Source organism: Urocitellus parryii (assembly GCF_045843805.1).
Source record: "Urocitellus parryii isolate mUroPar1 chromosome 14 unlocalized genomic scaffold, mUroPar1.hap1 SUPER_14_unloc_1, whole genome shotgun sequence".
Classification (NCBI taxonomy): domain Eukaryota; kingdom Metazoa; phylum Chordata; class Mammalia; order Rodentia; family Sciuridae; genus Urocitellus; species Urocitellus parryii.
Genome location: NW_027551778.1, coordinates 159436 through 180302, shown reverse-complemented (window position 1 = coordinate 180302; position 20867 = coordinate 159436). Strand labels below are relative to the sequence as shown.

Sequence of the window (20867 nt, the reverse complement as noted above, 5' to 3'; positions counted from 1 at the left end):
AAAAATAAATATTAAAAAAAAATTATCTCTCACTCTCTCTCTCTCTAAAATAAAAAAAAAAGAAAGAGCGTTTGTAGGGAGATTTAGACCCAATTCTAAGTGTGCCAGGGAGCCGTGGGCAAACGGGCACTTCAGAGGGGCTCCTCACGCCCCGCAAGGACCCAGCAGCTGGGGGCAGCAGGAGGAAGCCAGCCCTCAGAACCTGCTGGAGGGGAGCGGGTTTAGTCTGCTGCTGTCCACACCCCGTGCAGGCCCCAGGGAGTGGGGTATCACCCAGCTACGTCCTCACACGGCCTTCCTGTCCTGTCCTGAAACCCACTCGGGGTCGACTCTGAGAACCTGGTACCAAGTTTCCATGGGCCCCAGGCTGTGGTCACTCTCAGGCCCCCTGCTTCACTTTCCCTGGGAAAGGGCAGTGTGAGCTGCCAGTGGACAGTCTGGTTGATAGCCCCCAACTCTGAAGTCACAAGATGGGGTGCTTCCTGTCCACACTGTTGGTGGACCCCCACACGTTCTGACATGGGGACCTGATACAGGGAGTCCTCACCAGGCACAGGCCCGGCCACGAGGCAGGAGCTGTGTAGCCCGGGCATGGTGCTCAAGGAGTGGACACACTTGGCTCCTGTTCACATTTCGTTGGTGGCAGGAAGGCCCCCGTGGGGGAGAAGGAGAGGATTCAGCTCAGCGGGGGACCCAGGCCGGGGGCGGCTCTGCGCACTGGCCCCGGGCAGAGGAGACCTCGGTGCCTCTCTTTCTGTAGCACACCTGAGGCGGGACCTCCCTCCTCCTCCTCCTGGTCAGCACTGAGTCTGTGGGGTGTTGGGAGGCCCTGGCCAGCTGCAGTGGCCGGTGGCCATGGCGGGTGTGGGCTCCCAGTGGGTAGTGCTCTGCCACAGGGCTGCGGTCCCACTTCCCGGTGGAGCTGGAGTGAGCGCAGCCGGAGGTGGTGCTCCTGAGCTGAAAGGAGGGTGCTCTCCCGGAGGTGAAGCCCTGGAGAGGCAGGTGGCACCGTGGCCAGGGTGGTCTGGTCCTGGGAGGGGCATTTTGCGTGTGTGGCATCGCCAGGGAAATGTGTTTTCTTCTGGTCCTGGGGGTGGGGGCAAGGGAAGCCGCTGCCCAGGGACAGCTCTGATCCTGAGCGTGGTCTCGGGACGTGCTCTGCGGAGCCCTGTAAGGTCTTGACGGTGTCACTCAGTTCTGTCTGTGAGCAGGTTCTTACAGGAGCTGTTCAGTCCCTGAGTCTCCCCAGGGAAGGACAGGGCTAGCCTCACCAGCGTGCCTCAGTCCAGTGACGCCTCCTCCCGGGCCAGGCACCCAGAGCCTAAGACACAGAGTGCCCTGTGGTCAGCACTCGGTGTGTGCCCGGCCCGTGCCAGCGCCAGCCTGGGTTAGACTCCTAAGCCCCGCGGCATTCAAGCCTCCAGGATCCTGAGAGGGAGGATGGCCTCATAACTCAGGGTCCAGTGGGAACTGAAAATGAGGGTCCACTTGTTCAAAAAATATGAGGAACGCCAGATGGAATGGCAGGCTGTCACACCAAGGGGGGACACCACCCAGGGGACTTGGGGTCAGCCCCAGGAAGCAGACTGCAGTGCTGCCTATCAGGGCCCGTCTTTGGCAGAGGGCAGCAGCCCCCTCAGGAGGTGCTGTGAGGTGTGGTGGGTTCCAGGAGCTTCCATGTGCTCAGAGCCCCGTCCTCTGGGTTGGACATCCCCAGGGGCTGCTGAGCGCACTCCGTGGTTCTGCGTCATGGATGCTGCCAGGGGCCCTGTTGGGCACAGCCCAATGCAGCTTCCAGGCCCCACTCTTGTAGCCTGTCCAGGGACGCGCTGGCTGGGAGCCCGAGGTCTGGGCCACAGCTCCTGCAGTGTCCTCCTGGATCTGAGTGATGTGGGTCGGGAGGTCAGCAGCACAGGAGCCTTGGTCAGCCAGCTCAGGAGCGTGGGTCGGCCAGCACAGGAGTGTGGGTCAGCAGCACAGGAGCCTTGGTCAGCCAGCTCAGGAGCCTTGGTCAGCCAGCACAGGAGCGTGGGTCAGCCAGCACAGGAGTGTGGGTCAGCAGCACAGGAGCACTGGTCAGCCAGCACAGGAGCGTGGGTCAGCCAGCACAGGAGTATGGGTCAGCAGCACAGGAGTATGGGTCAGCAGCACAGGAGTATGGGTCAGCCAGCTCAGGAGCGTTGGTCAGCCAGCTCAGGAGCGTTGCTCAGCAGCACAGGAGTGTTGGTCCACTAGCTCAGGAGTATTGGTCAACCAGCTCAGGAGCGTTGGTCAGCCAGCTCAGGAGCATTGGTCAGCCAGCTCAGGAGCGTTGGTCAGCAGCACAGGAGTGTGGGTCAGCCAGCACAGGAGCATTGGTCAGCCAGCACAGGAGTGTGGGTCAGCAGCACAGGAGCGTGGGTCAGCCAGCACAGGAGCGTGGGTCAGCCAGCTCAGGAGCGTGGGTCAGCCAGCACAGGAGCGTGGGTCAGCCAGCTCAGGAGCGTGGGTCAGCCAGCACAGGAGCGTGGGTCAGCCAGCTCAGGAGCGTGGGTCAGCCAGCTCAGGAGCGTTGGTCAGCCAGCTCAGGAGCGTTGGTCAGCCAGCCCAGGAGTGTTGGTCAGCCAGCTCAGGAGTGTTTTCTTGATGTTTCCAACTGATGCAGGGTCGAGAGGGGAACTGCCACAAGATTAAGACGAGCTGGGTTTCGTGGAATCCAGGGGAGTCCTAGGCCACTCTGAGGTGTGTGCTCGACTGTGGTGCAAGGGTCCTGTAACTGAGAGTGCTCGCCCGCGTCCTCCTGGGCTCTGGGTGCTCCCCTGGGTTGACAGCAGCCCTGCCCACAGCACACCAGCCTCTTGGCTCAGCTCCGGACACGACACCCTTATCTTATCTATCTGTGTGGTGCTGAGCAGTGAACCCAGTGCCCCGCACACACAAGGCAGGCGCACCACCACAGAGCCACAACCCGCCCACGGAGTCTTTCTGCCCCTTGCTCTGGTGTGGATAGCTTTGACTCCCTGCCAGGTGGACTTTCCATCAGAGGAGTTTCCTGTATCTGGGGCGGGGAGGTTGACACTGGGGTCCTCCGCTGGCTTCAAACTTGTCTGACTGTGAAGACGGGCCCTGACCTCAGTTCACCCAGAGGGATTTTTATTTGTGCCCGTCCCCTGCACTTTTCCTCCAGTGGAGCTGGTTGAGTGCTGGTGGAACGGTCCTGTGCATGTCCACCTCTGTTAGTGCCAGGGCTGGGCTCTCCCCCGGGTGCCGATACCTGTTTGCGCCTTGCTGCTTGGGTGTAGAGGACAGAAGATTCCATGTTCATCTGTCCCCGCGCCCCGGGGTGCCAGGACTGTCCGAGGCTGCAGCTGAACCCAGGGTGGAGTGCAGGGCTGGCCAGTGAAGGCCAGGCAGGATGGGCGCTGGTGTTCTGAAGCCTGGTGGACAAAAGTAAATGCACAAATGAGCCAGTCACAGTGACAGCCAAGGGCAGGGGGACAATGTGAGAATGGTGCCTGCATGCCTTTTACTAAGTGGTGCTGTCCCCGAAATAAGAAGTTCACTTAGCGTAGGGATTCTGGAACAGCAGGTCGGGTCACTTCAGTGTGCAGACCTTTAACGCTGGTCCTCGGACGCGTCCTTGGGGAGGTGGGCTGGGGAACCTGGGCAGCTGCAGCCTGGGCCTGCATCCCTCTCTCACGGGGTGGCATGGTCCATGCTCTTTCGATTTTACACACAGATGATTTTTACAGAGGAATTGTGCTCATGCCCACTGCCCCACAGCATCACAGGACACACAGACCTCAGCTGCTGCAGAGACCGAGACCTTTAAAGACAGCACATTCCCAAGCTCGAGAGCCTAACTGAGAGGCGAGAGCTCCCCACACCTGCAGGTCCTAACCACCATCCAACGGCTGCACGTATTTCTTCTCTTTGGGGCGAAGTCAAGGTTGATCAATTCACTTAGGACAGTAAAACCAGCTGTCATTTTCCGTCAAGTTCCTGGGTAACACCACCCCCACAGAAAACAATGACGTGTGAAAATTAAAGTGCCCGGTGACTCTCAGGACTGTACAGTGACTTCTCTATTCAGGTCCCTGGCACCAAGCACCAGCAAAAGAGGTGCTGCCCCAAACCATGATGCTGGAATGATACCCAACTTCTAGAAGCTTCTAAGGACCCAATGTCACCTTGGGGATGCTGAAGGTAAAGCCACGGTACTCTAAAATGTGGGTGAGAGTAACATTCTTAATGACTTCACTGAAGAAAGTGAAATGGCTTTTTTCTTTTTGTTTGCTCCCTCAACAAATTTCAAGTTATCACACATCCTGGGGAAAATTCATTCCCAGCCCAGCAAGTTCTCTTTACAGCCCCTGGGCCTCTCCCTTCCTCTGCCCCTTGTATGCCTGTAATCCATGTGGATGAGGTGTGAGGCTTACACTGTTATGTGTCTTCGCAGAGAGGGTTTTGATGCTGTCAGGGTCCCAGATGACCAGATCGGCGTCAGATCCCACAGCGATGCGGCCTTTCCGGGGATAAACGTTAAAGACTTTGGCTGCATTGGTGCTGGTTACAGCCACAAACTGGTTCTCGTCCATCTTCCCAGTGACCTGAGGGGCAGAGCACACACGACAGCAGGTCAGAGAGCTGCAAGGTGGGATGCTATCCAGCATAGAGAAGGGACATGTCATTGGAACACAGAGGTTGCATGTGCCTCTCAACAAAAGAGAGGTGCAGCTGGGTGGTACACGCCTGTAATCCCAACGGCTGCAGAAGCTGAGGCAGGAGGATTGCGAGTTCAAAGCCAGCCTCTCAGCAAATAGTGAGGCACTAAGCAACTCAGTGAGACCCTCTCTCTAAATAAAATACAAAATAAGGCTGGGGATGTGGCCCAGTAGCCAAGTGCCCCTGAGTTCAATACCTGGTACCAAAAAAAAAGAGAGGGAGAGAGGCATAGATGTCGCCTCGCATCTAGTCTACCTGCAGGTCTCAGCTCTGCCTCTGGCTCCACAGAATACAGTAGGCGCCAATCACATTAGCTCAAGTCCTTTCCTTTCCAAATCTGTTCTAAATTCAGTACAACAATGGGCACAGGAAATGATCATGCAGCAAGAGAGAGTCAAAAAGGTACAAATGGCCAAAAAGCACACAAAAGAATATTCACTCTAATCAGTAGCTGAAGAAATTAAAGGTCAAACAATAAGACTCAACATTCACCTATCAAATCAGTACTACTTTGAGCTTTTGGCTCATAGTACCCATTTGGACATGGAGAAAACACTGGGGTGCAATCTTCCTAGAAGGAATGCTAACAATAATATGCATCAACAGCCTTAAAAATGCACACACCCTTTTCCTTGATGATGCCTAGAAACATTATTAAGGATGTGTCCAAGGATGTATCTACGTGGATGCCTATCCTGGTAAAAAATATCAGAAATGTTCAAAGCATTGCCAGTGAATCATCATTTAGCACCAAATGGAAAAGTCTGCTATCAAAAACCAAGTGCATTTAAGGATGTGGAAACTTTTTCATGGTATATTAAAACTGCCCAAAAAACAGATCTCAAAATACTATGCATGATGCTAATGTTATCGACACGCTCTCACATAACATATGTAACCGTGCACTTAAGCACTCCTTAAAAATGGAAGGGCACTTGCTAGTTGGGTCTGAAACAGGTGATTTTTATTTACATAATCTAAAAATTCATCAAGAAACAGAAAACCTATTGCTGTTACATTTTAAAACATTAAAATGAAACAGACCAAAGATTTCCCCAAAGCTCAGTGCCTGTTCAAACTGGGCATTCCAGAAGCCTGAGGTGGGACAGAAATGCTAAATCCAGACAGCCTTCAGAGAGCCCATTTCCACCGGGACAAGAGCTAGCTGATTGAGTCACCAGGTGGCTGAGGAAGTTCTCTCCTGACGGGCACAGAAGTCACATTTAAAGACTACATGTTTTCAGGCTCCGCTGTCCCAGAGATGATGATAAGAGACATGTAATATTTAAGGTGAAATGACCTTTCAGGAGTAGTCATGGAGACTACTCCTACTTGTGTAGGAGACTGCCACACAAGTACCAGCTTCTAGAATGTTCTCAACCAGCATCTCAAGTCCATGCCTGCAGATGAGGAGGCAGGGGAGCACCAAGGCGCACCATGAGTGAGACCCTTGGTCCTTACCACAGCCTTGTCCCAGATGATGGACATCCGCTCCTCCGTGCCGTTGGTGCCCTCGGGAATCAGGGTGAAGTTGTCCTTTCCTACGGCTTTCTGGGCAGTGTTGAAAGTGCAGTGGGCACTGCCAGTGACCTGGAGGTCTCCACTGGAAGGAAACATATAATAGGATAACACTGTGCCCAATCTGTCCTATGAGGAATCTGGGGGAACTCGTGGCACCAGAGAATCAGAACACCCAGGGCTCAGTCCAACAACACTAAAGAGTGTGGAGGCCACCTTCACCAGGGGACACTCGCCGGCAGCCCACCAGCACTCTCCTCAGGCCTCCAAGGAGATGGCATCCTCGATGCACAGGTGAGACAACTTGTGGTCAGGGAGGTCAAGGCCTGCAGCCAAAGAGGGGTCTTCGGATACCAACTCATGCCTCATGGCTGACTGTCACGATGGCCCAGCTTTTTATCAGGAACACCCTCCAGGGACAGTGACACAATGACAATTCCTTGTTCGCATCTATCAACCCCAGTTTGGTGCATAAGGGTCTATTTCCAAGCCTGCTCTGGGCCACCGCATGGTCACCTGCAGGTCAGCTTGGCCTGAGGAGTCAGAGAATGTGGAGTGTGAGCAGGGGGCCAGGACTCACCAGGACAGCAGGGAGTTGAGAAAGTCTGGAGTGGTTGGATCTGGGCTCAGGGGTGGCGAGGTGACAAAGGCAGCGGCCTTGGCCCAGTTCTTGCTCCAGTAGTGAGAGCCGTCAGTCCCCAAGCTGGCGGTGATGGGCTCGCCGTACACCACAGTTCCTGAGGGTCAGAACACACATGGCTCAGTCAGACAGGAGGAGGAGTGGGGCCACCTTCACTGGGGGACACTAGCAGCCCCCACTGCTCTCACCAGCCCTGTGAAGGAGACGGTAGCCTTGTCACAGGTGAGGCAATGCATGCCAGGGAGGCCACGTCCCTCATCTGGCCAAAGCCACCTATAGGGCATGTGCTCCCGGGAATTTCCTGTGAACCCCCTGTGAAGCCTGCGCATTGTCTCCTGTGGTCCCAAACAGCCCCCAGGCTTCTGCCTCCCACGCCTGCTCCCAAGCTCCGGGAACAATCTCCAATTTACTTGGCTTCAAGCACCCTGCCCCAAGTGCCACCTCAGCTCTTCTCGGATGCACTCGAACGTGCCCTTGGGGCTCAGCAAGCGCCCTCTCCACTCACACGTGCCCGGTGCCCTGCCCTGTCTAGTTCTGTTGCAAGGCCAGCGAGAGGAAATCACCCAGGACAGGACGAGCCGAAGCCCTGGACAGCAAACACACCACCTCCAGACCTCCCGAGAGGAAGCCTGGACCCGGGTGGCCACGTGAGGGGAGCTGCCCATGTCAGCTGCCACACCCATGGCCGACTTTGGTGGAGTGGCCACAGCCACACTAGTGCGGTCTCAGAGCTTCCAAAGCCTTGGCGAATTTGCTACAATGTCCAAGAAAGAACGCCAGCTCCTGCTGCCCAAGTCCTGTCCCCAACTCTGCCAATGCAGAGCCAGCCAGGGTGTTGGGAGTCATTTATATACACGGGAAGGCAAACTGTTAGTGCCCTAAGCACAAAAATTTTAAAATTAAAAAATAAAAGTAAAAATAAAATAAAAACCACTCCTCACCGAAACATCTACTGCCCTCACTATCCAAAGGTCTCCCCTTTGACACCATGCCAAGAACAACTCGGCCTCACACCATCTGCCCCAGAATCCCATCCTCCGCTCCACTGAATGCCCAGTTTTGAATTTTTTTGACTCCTCTCAATGGCGACACATTGAAGGCAATTTATTCATCTGCACAGAGTAGGCACTCAAAAACTACGTTAGATGGATCAAACGGCCCAATTATGCATTAATTAAAGGCATCAGAGCCGGAATTTGAGCTCGGCCAGCCACATCCACCTCTCCTACCGCAAGGTTCGCCCCCACCCACATCGGCCAGCCTAGATTCCCTTCTCCCCAAACACAGGACCCGGTCAGGAATGCGCTTCTCTCCCTCTCCACAGCTTCCAAAGCCTTATCACCAGATAATGTTCCACAGCACCCTCTTTGCCCGCCACTTAGAGCTGGCTCAGAGGAGCTGCCCCCTCCTGCCTCAGGAATTCCACAAAGAAGTCGCTGTTCAGCTGGGAGTGGTGGAGGCCCCGGCAGGCCGCTGGCTCCGGGCAATCAGTCCCAGTCCCAAGCAGGAGGAGTGACCCCAGGACCAGGGGGCCTGCCCAGAAGAAAGCCCCCAGGAAGAAGAGTGCCACTCAGGAGGACTGGAAGGGACCCTGCCTTCCTGATCCACTCAAGGACTCCCCCAGAAGCTGGTGCAGAGAGCCCACTCAGCTCACCCCAAAGCAGAAAAACAGCCTATGTGACAAGGACTTGTTACAGCCAAGGTCCTTCACCAGATGCCAACAGCTGACCAGGACCCAGGGGCAGCCTCTCACAGGACCTCAGCTCCCAGCTTTGGGGTGGTGCATCCAAAAGATCTTGTTAAGTCTAACTTGATCTGGTTAAGTCTCACTCTCCCGGCCCAGCCAGGTCTGGACGTCCCACCTACTGCTGCCTGCCTGTCTGAGCCCAAAGGTGACATCTGTGTAAGCCCTAGGAACACCAAGGATTCACAGTCCTGAAGGTCTTCTGGTTCTATCCCCACGGCTGTGAGAAAGTTCATGAGAGAAAGGGTGCTTGGAGTAATAAAAACCAACCCAACAACCAGTAAAAACCCATGGTCGGAGGGCCTGGAGGTCCCTGAACCAATGCCCACATTTCCCAGGGTTCCACGTAACTTGTCGCGACTCATCCTCTCACTTGAATTTGCTGCTCAGTCCTGCCCTTGGAAACTGAGCACCAGGAGGGGATGGTGCTAGGAGTGCTGGCTTCATCTCTCCCTGTGATATACCACTCGGGTTGGGGTAGGGAGCTGCTCAAAGGTCTCTTCCTTCAGCACCCAGGACACCCACCTCACAAGAGAACAAACTCAGCCTTCAGCCTCTGGAAACCTCTTAACTTGATGGGTTGGGGCTCCCAAGGCCACTGCTGACCAGAGCCTCCCTGCTTAGACCAGGATAAGCAAGGACTCCTAAACCTGAGCCAAACCAAGATGGCAGCAGCATGGACAAGAAAGGGGGCACTAAGAGAAAAGGGGAGCCTCTGGAGGGTCATTTCTGCTTTGTTCTGTTCTAATTCACGGAGGGATTCAGAGGTTCTTGCTGTCTTTGGACTTTATTTCTGTTCTTCAGTTCCAAAGGCAGGGCAGGGATTAACTACCAGTCCGAGGCCTCCACCTCCAGGCAGCATGGGTCTACAGAATGAGGCTCTCCCCAGTGGCCTGGTCACCAGTGGCCTGGTGCCTCCCCCAGGGCTCCTCTCCCCATTCTCTAAACAGCATGCACGAGGAGCCCTGAATGAGCTTCCGGAGCTCAGTCAGGCCACGGACACCAGGGAGCTTGCATGCCAGAAACAATTGCCACTCATAATAATAAACCACGGAATGGCTTAATCGGCCTTTCTGCACTTCTCTAAACACACTGCTGACGCTTTCTTGGCGGCCCTCGGAGCTTCATGATTTTCTTCTCCAGGGAAAGTCTAAACTGAAGGATGTGACCCCCAGCCAGCCTCTGGCAGGCTCACTCATAACCCTGGGAAATGCAGGGACTCACAGGGGACACACGGGTGATGTTTATTCACAACCAGCCTGGGGCCAGGGTGCATTCGTGAAGAATAAATGCAAGGTTGGGGTTTAAAAATGTTTGACAGCTCCTGGCTCCTACAGTTCGTCATTTCCCATGAATGAGAAGCAGGAGGACAAATCCAAAGGAGGAACAATGGAAGATCACATGTATGTATAACTCAGAATGAAGCACAAGAGAGACAGAAAAGAGCCTGGGACAGAAAGACAGAGAGACAGGCACACACCACACACACACATACACACACACCAGACTTGCTCTTTCAGAGAACCCATGCCGCACCCATCAGCCTTGGGACCTTGCTATCAGATTTTGGTACTAAGAGTGGTTCTAGGGAAACAAAAATCTCAAGACTGAGTTTTCAGGATGGCTTCTGAGGTTGTTGGAATTGGTTTTCTAATCCAATTCAATTTAAAAGCCTTAAGGTTTCTATTTCCAGTAAAGACAGCCCTTGCCGTCGATGGCACAATGGGGCGACAGATACACAGAATCCGACTCCTGATGCTCCCTATCAACACTTCTAAGAGGCAAGATTCTGGGCGACACTGTAGAACATTTTTGTCAAACTGACAAAATGTCATGAGACTGACTGTTGCTCTTAATGGTGCTGGAACCAAGTGGAGAAAGAAAACAATGGATTCAGGGGTTCGAATTCCCACATCAAGCACCACATAAATGGCCTGAAAGAGACTCCTAAGTCTCACAGATGCAGAAGTGAGATGGCTGAAAATCAAAAGCAGGATCCAAGCTGAATTAGAATGTAAACTGAATTCTCGCCAAAAGGGCACGTGTTGTTCAAAGGAGAGAGTGTTGACCCAGAAGGGCTCATCTCTGGACAGCCTGTGGACTCGGGTGAAAACCTCCTCCCTGGGGTCTCCAGCCTGCTAGCCCACCCTGCGGGCTTCAGACTTGCCAGCCCCACACTTGCATGAGCCAATTCCTTAAAATAGGCCTGTCTCCATCCCCCACCCCCTTTGGTTCTGTTTCTCTGGATCATCCTGACTAATCCAGACTTTGGTAAATTTTATTTCACAACCCAACCCACCTGCCACTCTCAGTTCTAATTCTAGGTTGCTGTGTGGTGCACTAGCTGAGCCCTAAGGGTTCATCCCAAGCTGAGGGGGTCCTCACGATGCCCGAGCACACCTATTGGCCTGCAGGGCATAAGAACTCTTGTCCTGAATCAGGGTTCCCGGGGCTTAAAAGCCCTCAGCAGCCACAGCTGACTGTGTCTGCCTCTGGGTTCTGGGGGTGGTTTGAGGAGGAAGAAAAAATAGCAAGTCCACAAATGATGTCACTGGGCAGCGCCCACGGGCCGCCATTCACCTGTGAAATCTGCCATTCACACACCAGTTTTCACGTAGTGACAAAGGCAGTCAGAAGGAGACCATTCTAGGAGAGAAAGACCCACAGTGAACCCCTTGGACAGAAAGATGCCCGGGAGTCTGGAACTACTTCCCCCAGGCCCCATGATCTGGGATAAGATTCAATTTCTGCCTTCTGGTTCCTCTTCCAGGAAACAAAGCACTAAACTGACCAGTGTCTGAGATCCTTTCAAGCACAAAAACTGTCCCAGGCATCCTGGTCCTCGCTGTGCTTTCATTTCCTAATCTGCAAAATGGGTTGACGTCATCTGTCCTGCTATGGCCTGGCACAGAAGGATGGAGGCAGCCGGTGTCCAGGAGAGACGGGCTCAGTCAGGTCGGGTCAGGCCAGCATGGGAGAAAAGAGTCCTCACCGATGTTCATCTCAGCTCTCCCTTTTATCTCAGATCCTCACTTTCCTAAACATCTAGACACACAGACGTCGTAAAGGACCACAGGGGACACGGGAGACACCGAGGTACAGGGGCTCACAAGAGAAGCACCTGTCACTGCTTGTTATGAGTTATCTTCTGCCCACATTGGTAGAGAAATTCTGAGTTCTGGCCCCCTGAGGCTCTGTGTAGGTCCCCAGGCCTGCTTGGCTTATACCTCCTCGGTAGCACTGACCACGTCCCACGGTCACTTTATGGTCAAGAGTCCCTTTCCTACTGGTGAAGGAGCTGGCTGAGGCTTGGGACGGTGTCTTGTCCCTGATACCTAGGCCTAAAGTATCACATAGGAAAAGTTTGCTGAAGGAAAAAAAAGAAATCTCTCTCCATTTCACAGATGAAGGAGTGGAATGGCTGAAGCCTCAGACCTCAGACCTCAGACCTGGGGGCCAGAAGAACCCTCCGAGGCAGAAAAGCAATCCTTAGCAGAAAACCTTTGCCCTGAGTTGGCAGTGTCTTTCCTCTGCTTGCCTAACAAGTCTGAGGATAAAGCAGCCCTTCATTCTTTCATCCTGAGGATAACTGGTAGAAGTTATTGTATACACCTTTACCTACATGATCACATTTAAACGGCATCATTGCCCCAGGAGATGAGTGAGGATGACTACCCTCCCCTTGCAGGTGGGAGGAGGTTGCAGGGGAATCCTTGCTTCCACATTCCCCAAGCTTCTGCCAGGTGTCAGGCTCCATTTTCTACCAGGTTCTTGAGGAGGGAAGCCCCAGCCCAGGGAGACCACAGCATTTCCTAGTCTAACATAATCTCCAAGTGTGCAGGTAAGTCAGTCAAACATTAACGTGGAGATCTGTGGGCTGAAGTCAGACGCCTGGCAATCGAGCCCCAGTTCCACACTTTAATAGCCCTGACCTTGTTGACTCAGCTGCAAAGGAAAACAAAATATAAAAGTTGCTGCCTGAGCTGCCTCCTAAAGTTGTCAGGGAGTCCCAACAAGGTGGAAAGAACTTTAATGGCCGGTGTGGTTGGCCAGGGTTCCTGTCCTGCTCGTTAGCACCCAAGAGCACTGAAATTCCTTCCAGCAGCTCAGGTCTGACACGAAGGCTTTCAAGGACTAAAAGGGTGACAAGACCGAACGCAAAAGCCACGTTGGCAACCATGGTGTGGGTACAGCTGGACTGATCCTGGGAGGTTCTGGAACTAGAAAAGACTGAAATCGTTCCCTTGGGTGCTCACCCCGCAGACACACACAGAGCTGAAAGTTAGTGGAACAACAGAGGGCACCGGCCCCCTGGATGCTTCAGTGACACTCCAGACCCTCATTTAGATGAGAAAACTCAGGTACAGAAAGAAAGGGCTTCAGCACCGCTCAGGGGGCTGGTCCCCCAAGACCACCTGCCCTGACTGCAGTCTGGTGAGGGTCCACACGGTCCATGCTCCAGTCTGGGCAGGTGAGTGTCTGAATTCAGGTACACACTAGATAACAGGGCCACAAATCAAGATTATTTTAAACTGTTTGCCTGACTGGTGAATTATCATCATCCAGGCACAGAATAATTGATAAAAGACACAAAAGTCAACTGCCCTCTAGATTCTCCTTTTTGGACACTGTGTGAATAGCCCCCACGCTACATGGTACTGCGACAGGTGATCAGTGTTGTGGCTGAGCCCCACCGGGCCTTCGCGAAAATGTGTGTCTGGGTGATGAAGACATCATCTGCAAGGTCTCCTTGGGTGGATTATATTACGTCTGAGGAGATCATATCACTTTAGGGGAATGCTGACTGCAAAAAAGCAATTCCTTGCACCTGCCAGGAGAGGGCAGGTTCCCAAGAACGCACCAGCAAAGCAACCCCTTGAGAGCCCCAGAGAGCTCCCAAGCACAGGGGCTGGGAATTGCTGGGTCTGAGCAGGCAGTGCTAGGTCCATCTGGAAGCCATCTCCTGGGACCAGCTGACTTAGTGGTCATTGAGCAATTTGTTCTGGGGCTTGTATGAAGTCACCCACCAGTGAAATAAATCCCACAGCCCTCCCCGATCTGTGTGGATCACCTTCCTCGGGGAAGTGGAAACGGAGCTGCAGAGGTCCAAGTGCTCCCTACCGACAGAAACAGAGAGAGACACAGGTACAGACAGAGACTAAGAGAAAGAGAGGCTGAGAAAGACAAGACCCAGTCAAGAGAAAATTAGAAATGGGCAGGTAGAGAGGCAAGCGGTAGGGAGAGAGAGAAAAAAGTTAGGAAGAAGGGGCTCCTTTTCTCGTGTTCATTTCAGATCAGACTAAGATCCACCATCAAAGCCAACTCTGGGCTCTCAGGCTCCCTGTGTGAGGAGCGAGCTCCCAAGCTGGGGACAACAGGTCTCTGCTGCATTCATTATGCATAAGATGCTCCACACAAGGAAGCGTCCCCTGAGGGAAGCGCTGGAAGCTGCACTCAATGAATTAGTTTCCAGAGCCTTCTCAATGACTCCCTAGTATGAACAGAGAGCCAGCCTTGCCCAGAATGCATCCATAGTTTATTAAAGGGGCGGGGGTGTACTCAAGCCCAGGATCTTATCTGGGGCAGAAAGGCACCCCTGCCCACCACGAGGCTTTCTGACCTACCCCGCCAAGATCACCAGCCTCCAAGGGGAGACACCTTGGCAAAGTAACGGTCCCCAGAAAGGATCTGTAGCAAATGAAAAATGACGTCACCCACGTATGTGCCTAGTTTATTTAGACCGCATCAAACTAAATCCCACTTTTCGACAGGGCGGGGGCGGCCACCGGCCTTGGCTTTAAATAGATAAGAACAAGGCCGCAGCAGAGGAACAAAGGCAGGAAACTGGAGCTCCCTGCCTCGCTGGGCTGTAATTAGGTTAATGCTGGAACGTGATAAAAGTGTCCCAGTTGGCATGAGGGTCGGAAAAGGAGCCCTCCTGGGTGAGGAGCCCTCCCTCCCGCCAACCTGTCCACAGCCAGGTGGCCCAGCCCACAGCACTCACCCTTCTTCCGGGCCTGGGCAATGACTTCAGCCGCGCTCTTGCTCATCACCTTGGTGATGTACAGAGGGCAGTTGGTCTGGTTGCCAATGGTGATGGAACGATTCACGGCTTCCGCCTCCACCTGCAGCAGAAGAGCGAGGTATAAGAATTCAGCCCACCCCAGAGCCCCCATCTTTATCCTCCACCCACCAAGAGACTGACTGCTGTGTCCCCAAGGTTCTGCCCCAGGGGGTACCCAGTGTCAATCAAAATAGGAATGGTGGCAGGGATAGGGCCTTATTCCACAAGCTGACAACATCAGCATCAACCAGGTCCATAAGAAACCCAGATTCCTGGCCCAGGGACCAGATCCCAAAACCCGGGGACCAGAACTCCAGGAGCAGGGCCCAGCCATGGGGGATACAACATGCTAATGTTTGAGAACCACCATGTCCAGGGAACTGGCTGATCTCTATTCAGTACATTGGTTCAGCAGCCAGTCTTGAGCCAAGACATTGAGTACTGTGACTCTGGACTGGGCTTCTGTCAAAAGCTCATGAACGAAACCAGCATCACCCCCAAAACAATGCACCCTCACAGGGCTCAGGACAGGGGCAGGCAGCAGCAGCTGTGAGCACCAAGGGCCCCTGTGTGCACGCACCAACACGGCCGGCCAGCCGCTGCCTGGTACGCCCTTGAGCCCCAGAGGGGAGGACTGAGCTCATAAGCTAACCCAGTATCCCCAAGTTGGCCAGGGGCTCAGATTCCCCACTGGCTGTAACTGGTAAACCTGGCTCTGCACATCGGCTGCCTCAGTGGACAGTATTTTAAAGATCCCCCGTGAATACCCATCAGGGAAGACTCCCCAGGTGCAGTTTATCTTCAGGGCAATCAGCTATGTGTGTCTAAAATGGCAGGTAAGGCTGTGTCCATGCAGCCTCGAGAGGTCACGGGCTCCTTCCAGCAGCCTGTGGTGTGCACTCATCAAGGGGAGGGAAGGGGTGGCCTGCTCCTCCTTGCCCTGCCCCCAACTCTCCCAGGGTAGTGCCTGGTTTGCAGCAGATGCTCGATAATGTTTGCTGCACAAATAAATGACTTCACTTTATTAAGGGTACTTAAAGCTGGGCATTCCTCAGAGCTGGTACTTTCCACCTGGAGTCGCTAACCCCGTATCCCCAAGTTGGCCTGGGGCTCAGGTTCCCCGCTGGCTGTAACGGGTAAACTAATGGCGAGAAGTAAGACAGCTCCATTCACATGTGGCCGTCTGGGCACCACCTATGTGAAGAGGGCTGTCTGGAGGTCCACAGGCAGGGCAAATGGCTCTTGAACATGCTCATGAAGCACCCAAATGTTTTTAATTCCTGGCAGAGCTGGGGAAGGGACCCACCCCCCCTCTCCAGGGCTTCACAAGTCCCCAGAGTGAAGTATGAAGAGGGCTCTGCCTCGGTCCTCAGCACTCCCCAGGGATGCCAGAAGCTACCCAGTTCAATGTCCCACACAGACACTTCTGACGGGGAAGAGGCACTATCAAGGATTCCCTAAGGAGGCTTTCTGACCGACCCCGCCGAGATCACATTGGCAAAGTAACATTCTGCAGAAGGGCCAGCCCTGAACTGTCCCAAGCAAACTAGCGAGCGCAATGGGTCTAATTAGGGGGACAAGGAGCCTTTAACCAGGGGCTCTACCCCTGGGGGACTGACTCCCACCAGGACCAGCCTTGGACAGAAGAATCCAGGTCCAGGGCTCTGTCTGGATCTGCATACCTGCTGTGTGCTATGTGCTGTGTGTGAAGTGAGCTGGTCCCCACCCCTGCCCCAGCCAGCAAGAGGCTCAACCGAAACCTTCGCTCCTTGGAAGAGAAGTCAGTTAAACTCCACCTCTACCACGAGTTTTACTCTCCTTAGGTGTGGGCTTCTGGTGCATAATCACACACTGCTCCACACAATGCTGAAAGACTAGGGTAGTTTAAAAGTAAAATCTCTGCCTCGTTATAGGGCTCTCGGGGACTTGGGAAGTCATCTATTCCCACCTTCTGCAAAGGAGACGACCTATCGAGAGACATACACGGTCAGTACACCACCTGCTCAACCGCACTGGCCCCTGGGCTCCTGGCAGACACAGTGCATGACATTCTGTGAGGCCCAGCCAGGAGTTCCCCTCTCCACGAGGCATTCTTCACCTGCATCTGATCCCCAGGCTCTTCCTAGTACCAGGGTCTTTGGGTTGCTCCTTGCTCCTAGCTCATCACACTCCGTCCTATGTACTTGCTTCCTATCTGCCTCTTTGTCCCCAGCTCGTGAGTCCCTTCAGAAAGGACCATGTCTCTCTCATCTCTCTGCCCTGCAGAATCCTGCACAGCTCCAATCAGAACACCTGCTCGACAATGGAATATTACTCAGCAATAAAAGAGAATAAAATCATGGCATTTGCAGTTGGAGAAGAAATGCTAAGTGAAGTCAGCCAATCCCAAAAGAAAACAAATGGCGAATGTTTTCTCTGATATAAGGAGGCTGATTCATAGTGGGGTAGGGAGGGGGAGCATGGGAGGAATAGACGAACTCTAGAGAGGGCAGAGAGGTGGGAGGGGAAGGGAGGGGGCAGGGGATTAGCAAGGATGGTGGAATGTGACGAACATCATTATCCAAAGTACATGAACGAAGACATGAATTGGTGTGAACACACTTTATATACAGAGATATAAAAAAATTGTGTTATATACGTGTAATAAGAATTGTGATGCATTCTGTTGTCATGTATTTAAAAAAATAAAAGCAATTTAAAAAATTAAATAAAAAAAAAAAAGAAAGAACACATGCTCAGTCACCTCTCGCCCATTACAGACAGTGATCTCCAGAATTCTCTCCAATCTCCTCCATCTTCTCAGATAATGACCAGGGAAAACCCTACTGAGTGGTCTCACATGGTGGGTTGGGAAGAAAAACATGGCGGCAGGAAGGTGTTGGTAAGTTCAAACTCCGTTAACATCATGATGTGAGTGGTTGAAAGACCCTGAAACCGCATGGAAACTGGACTGTGGTATTAGCTGCTGCTTCCTATGTGTTGGGGGCTCTCCCCAATGGGACGGGGGTGCTCAGAGCCACTCAGAATGTTTCCATGTTTCATTCCCTTTACCGCCCACTCAGGGGGTAGCTCACAACAGACCTCTCTTGGCAAACTGACAAAGGGAGAGGAGGTGCAGCTGGAGTGAGCGTAGAGCTCGAACTCTACTGTGCCACCCATCAGGCCTCGAAGACTCCCTGTGTCCCCTCCTCACCTCGAAGGACTGTCACACGGTGAAATTACTCAGGGGAAACACCCCGGGCACAGTGCAGGTGCCTCCAAGTCAGATGAAAAGACATTCCCTGACTGGTGCCTGCCCTGAGTTGTGTCTCCTGAGGAGCCTTGCCAACTAGCTGCACCCGGTGCAACCAGAACAGCTTCCCCCCTGCAGCTCTCCTTCCCAGTAAACCCAGGCGAGCTGCCTTCCTGTTTGCTGTGGGACAGCCCTAAAGCTCTGCTTCAGTGGTCCTGCCCCTTTACAGCCCTCTGGTCAAGCATCTTCCTTCTCCTGTTTCTGTAGGAAAACTCCTAATTTCAAGCCTCTATCTGCCCAGGGCCTTGGCGGTTGCTCTTCCTCCTCCACACCTTCTGTTTTTCCACCAGTTCTTTCTGGAGAACATCTGTTCAGACTCCCTCATTGTTCTCTTGGCTCAGAGCTGCCAGACTCGGCCTTAGCCAGGTCTGCCACAGCTTGACCTTGACCAAAATCTGAAAAGCATTTAAAGGCCAAAAATTCTACTTGGGAAGAAGAGATTGTCCGTCACCTACACCTACACGATTGTGAGCCCCCTTCCTGTTCACAATCGTGACTCACTCATCCCAGCCAGGGCCCTGATTCTTGGCTGTGGCGCCAAACAGGATCCTGCTCTAAATTTTCCTTCCCCAGTTTTAAGGGTCTGTCCACCAAACTCTGCTGATCGTGTTGTGCTGTGTGCAGGCTTACCACGGAAAAGCTTACAACCCCCCAGAGACACAGAAGAGCTTGGTGATCTGCGCTCCTGTTTTGGTAACTGGCTGCTGGTTATAAACTACTAGGCGACAGGAAGATAATCAAGAGCTTCCCAAGGAGGGGCTTGGAAAACCAGAGAGGAGCACTCAGGCCACACAATCCCACCCTCTACCTCTGGGCTCCGTAGAACACTTCATTTTGCCTGTGTAGACATACAATGCACGCGTGCACACACATGTGAGCCATAGCTTCTCAGAGAGACCAGTCTGCACGACAAAAGCCCCGTTCTCAACTGGCATGAAGAAGGCTCTGCACAGCACCCAAGGGACCTCAAGTCCCGTATCCCATCTGGGGGTGTTCACCTCCTCAGGCCGGCTCAGCACGTGTCCCTCAGGGCCTGTGATGCCCAGATCCAGGATCCTCTGCTGTTCCTGAAATGTGTAAAGAAAGCCAGGTGGTCAGGAAGCTGGCCTTCAGGTCTGACCAACAGAGACCTGGGACCAGGGTGACCTGAGCAAAATGTGAAATTGGCTCTGCTGATCACCCTGCCCTCGTCCCAAGACCTTATAAAGAAAAAGGTTCACTGTCTGACCAGCCTCTGCAAACCACTCAGCCTTCCCCTGGGAGGCTGAGAGCAATATGCTCCTGGTCCTCAGCCTCAGCCACAGTGTAAGAAGCCCAGGCGTGACCAGGGAGCTTCCGAACCCCACCCAAGGCAGCTGCACTATGGTCCCAAGGGAAACAGCCTCCTTGAAACAGGGACTGGCTGGCGGGACGCTCATGCCTGCAGGGAGACTGCAGCGGAGTCCAGCCCAGGAACACCAGGCCCTCTGATCTCCCTCCGTGGTGTTCAGCTACCCGCGTCACCCACCAGGAGATGCAGAAATGATGCAAACGAAAGCCCCCTACCTCTGCAATGATGTCGCCGTTTTCCGCGTGGACTTGGGCTATGGCACCAATATCCCGGATCACACTCAGTACTTCATAAATCTGAGAGAGAAGAAGGTGGGATCAGTCAAGGACTCTGCAATTTACAAAGCAGCACAAACTGAAAGAACAGGGATGAGAGTGAGAAGCCAGGGCTAAAGCACTGGGCTCACATTCTCCCCCAAGGCTGAATCACATCCTTAAATGACTCCACCAGCCGAGCCCCACAAAGCCAAGGATGTACGTATACTGGAGAATGCTTTCCCAGGGGGCAGCAGTGACCACGTGCCCACCAGCCCATTCAGAAGAGCTGACGCTTACCTGGGAATCCGTTAGCTGGAAGCGATCTTTGAAAGCCATGTACACGAGGAAGGAGTTGACCCCTGGGGACAGACAAAATAGAAAGGGAGACGTGACTTTTAATACACAAACCAAACCAAATAATCTGGAAGGGAATGAGAAAGTGATGCTACCACACATGTGTGTGTATGTGTGTGTGTGTGTGTGTTGTGTGGGAGAGAGAGAGAGAGAGAGAGGGAGACAGACGGACAGACAGAGAGAGGGGAGAAAGGAAAAGAGACAGAGATGGAGATACAGAGAGAATGATAAGGCAAACCGGGTAAAACATAAACAACCAATGAATTCTGGGGACAGGGTTCATGAGAATTCCTTTGAGTAGTCTTACAGTTGTTCAGGAGGCTTAAAATGATATCAAAATGAAAAGCTGAAGTGGTTATACACCCATGTTCATAGCAGCCCAAGTGGCCATCCGATGGATGATGAGATAAAATCTGGTCTATACATGCAACAGAATTTCACTGAGCCTTAAAAAGGACATTCTGACACCTTCAATAAGACAAATACCATGTGATCCACTCCTGTGAGGGGCCTGGAGAGACAGGAAGTGGAATGGGGCTGGCTGCCTGGGGCTGCTGCCTGGGGCTATAGACAAGGGCACGTGGAGACGCATTGTTTAATGTGCAGAGTTTCAGTGTAGTAAGAGGAAGGGTTCTGGAGATGGATGTGCTTCATGTCACTCTCCCGGACACTGACAGGTGGTTAGAAGGGTGAGTTCTGGGTTATGTGTATTTTACCACAGTTCCTATATTTTTTTTTAAGCTGCCCCCAACACAAGTCTGTCGTGCCTTTAATAAGAAAATGAATTAGAAGTTTCTGTCTGTGAAGATCAGTACCACATGTCTTCTCTTTGGCAAGCAGACTATACTCCTTGCCGATTTTTAAGAAACTCTTTTTTAAATAAAAAAAGGTCCATTGGCTCAACAAGCAGACATCCCGGGCCCATCCTTTTGGCTCGGAGTTCTTGCTTCCCCGACTCCCAAGG

At 53.1% G+C, this 20867-nt stretch overlaps 1 protein-coding gene across 6 annotated transcripts in view; it reads right to left on the bottom strand.

Annotated features, from left to right (window-relative positions):
- LOC144251495 (dihydropyrimidinase-related protein 2-like) overlaps positions 1 to 20867 on the bottom strand; it is a 39408-nt gene that overhangs the window by 2143 nt on the left and 16398 nt on the right. For 3 of the 6 annotated variants that reach the window (XM_077794366.1, XM_077794369.1, XM_077794371.1), the window contains exons 3-10: positions 19847 to 19908; positions 19508 to 19588; positions 18961 to 19029; positions 14611 to 14731; positions 6803 to 6959; positions 6166 to 6307; positions 4419 to 4589; positions 3254 to 3416 (exon numbers count right to left, since the gene is read on the bottom strand). In XM_077794366.1, the coding sequence (XP_077650492.1) occupies positions 3254 to 3416; positions 4419 to 4589; positions 6166 to 6307; positions 6803 to 6959; positions 14611 to 14731; positions 18961 to 19029; positions 19508 to 19588; positions 19847 to 19908 (966 nt within the window). Of the gene's footprint in view, positions 1 to 5; positions 1322 to 1360; positions 1882 to 2587; positions 2659 to 3253; positions 3417 to 4418; positions 4590 to 6165; positions 6308 to 6802; positions 6960 to 14610; positions 14732 to 18960; positions 19030 to 19507; positions 19589 to 19846; positions 19909 to 20867 lie in introns of those variants that run through there. The other 3 variants (XM_077794370.1, XM_077794367.1, XM_077794368.1) reach the window with 3 other exon arrangements.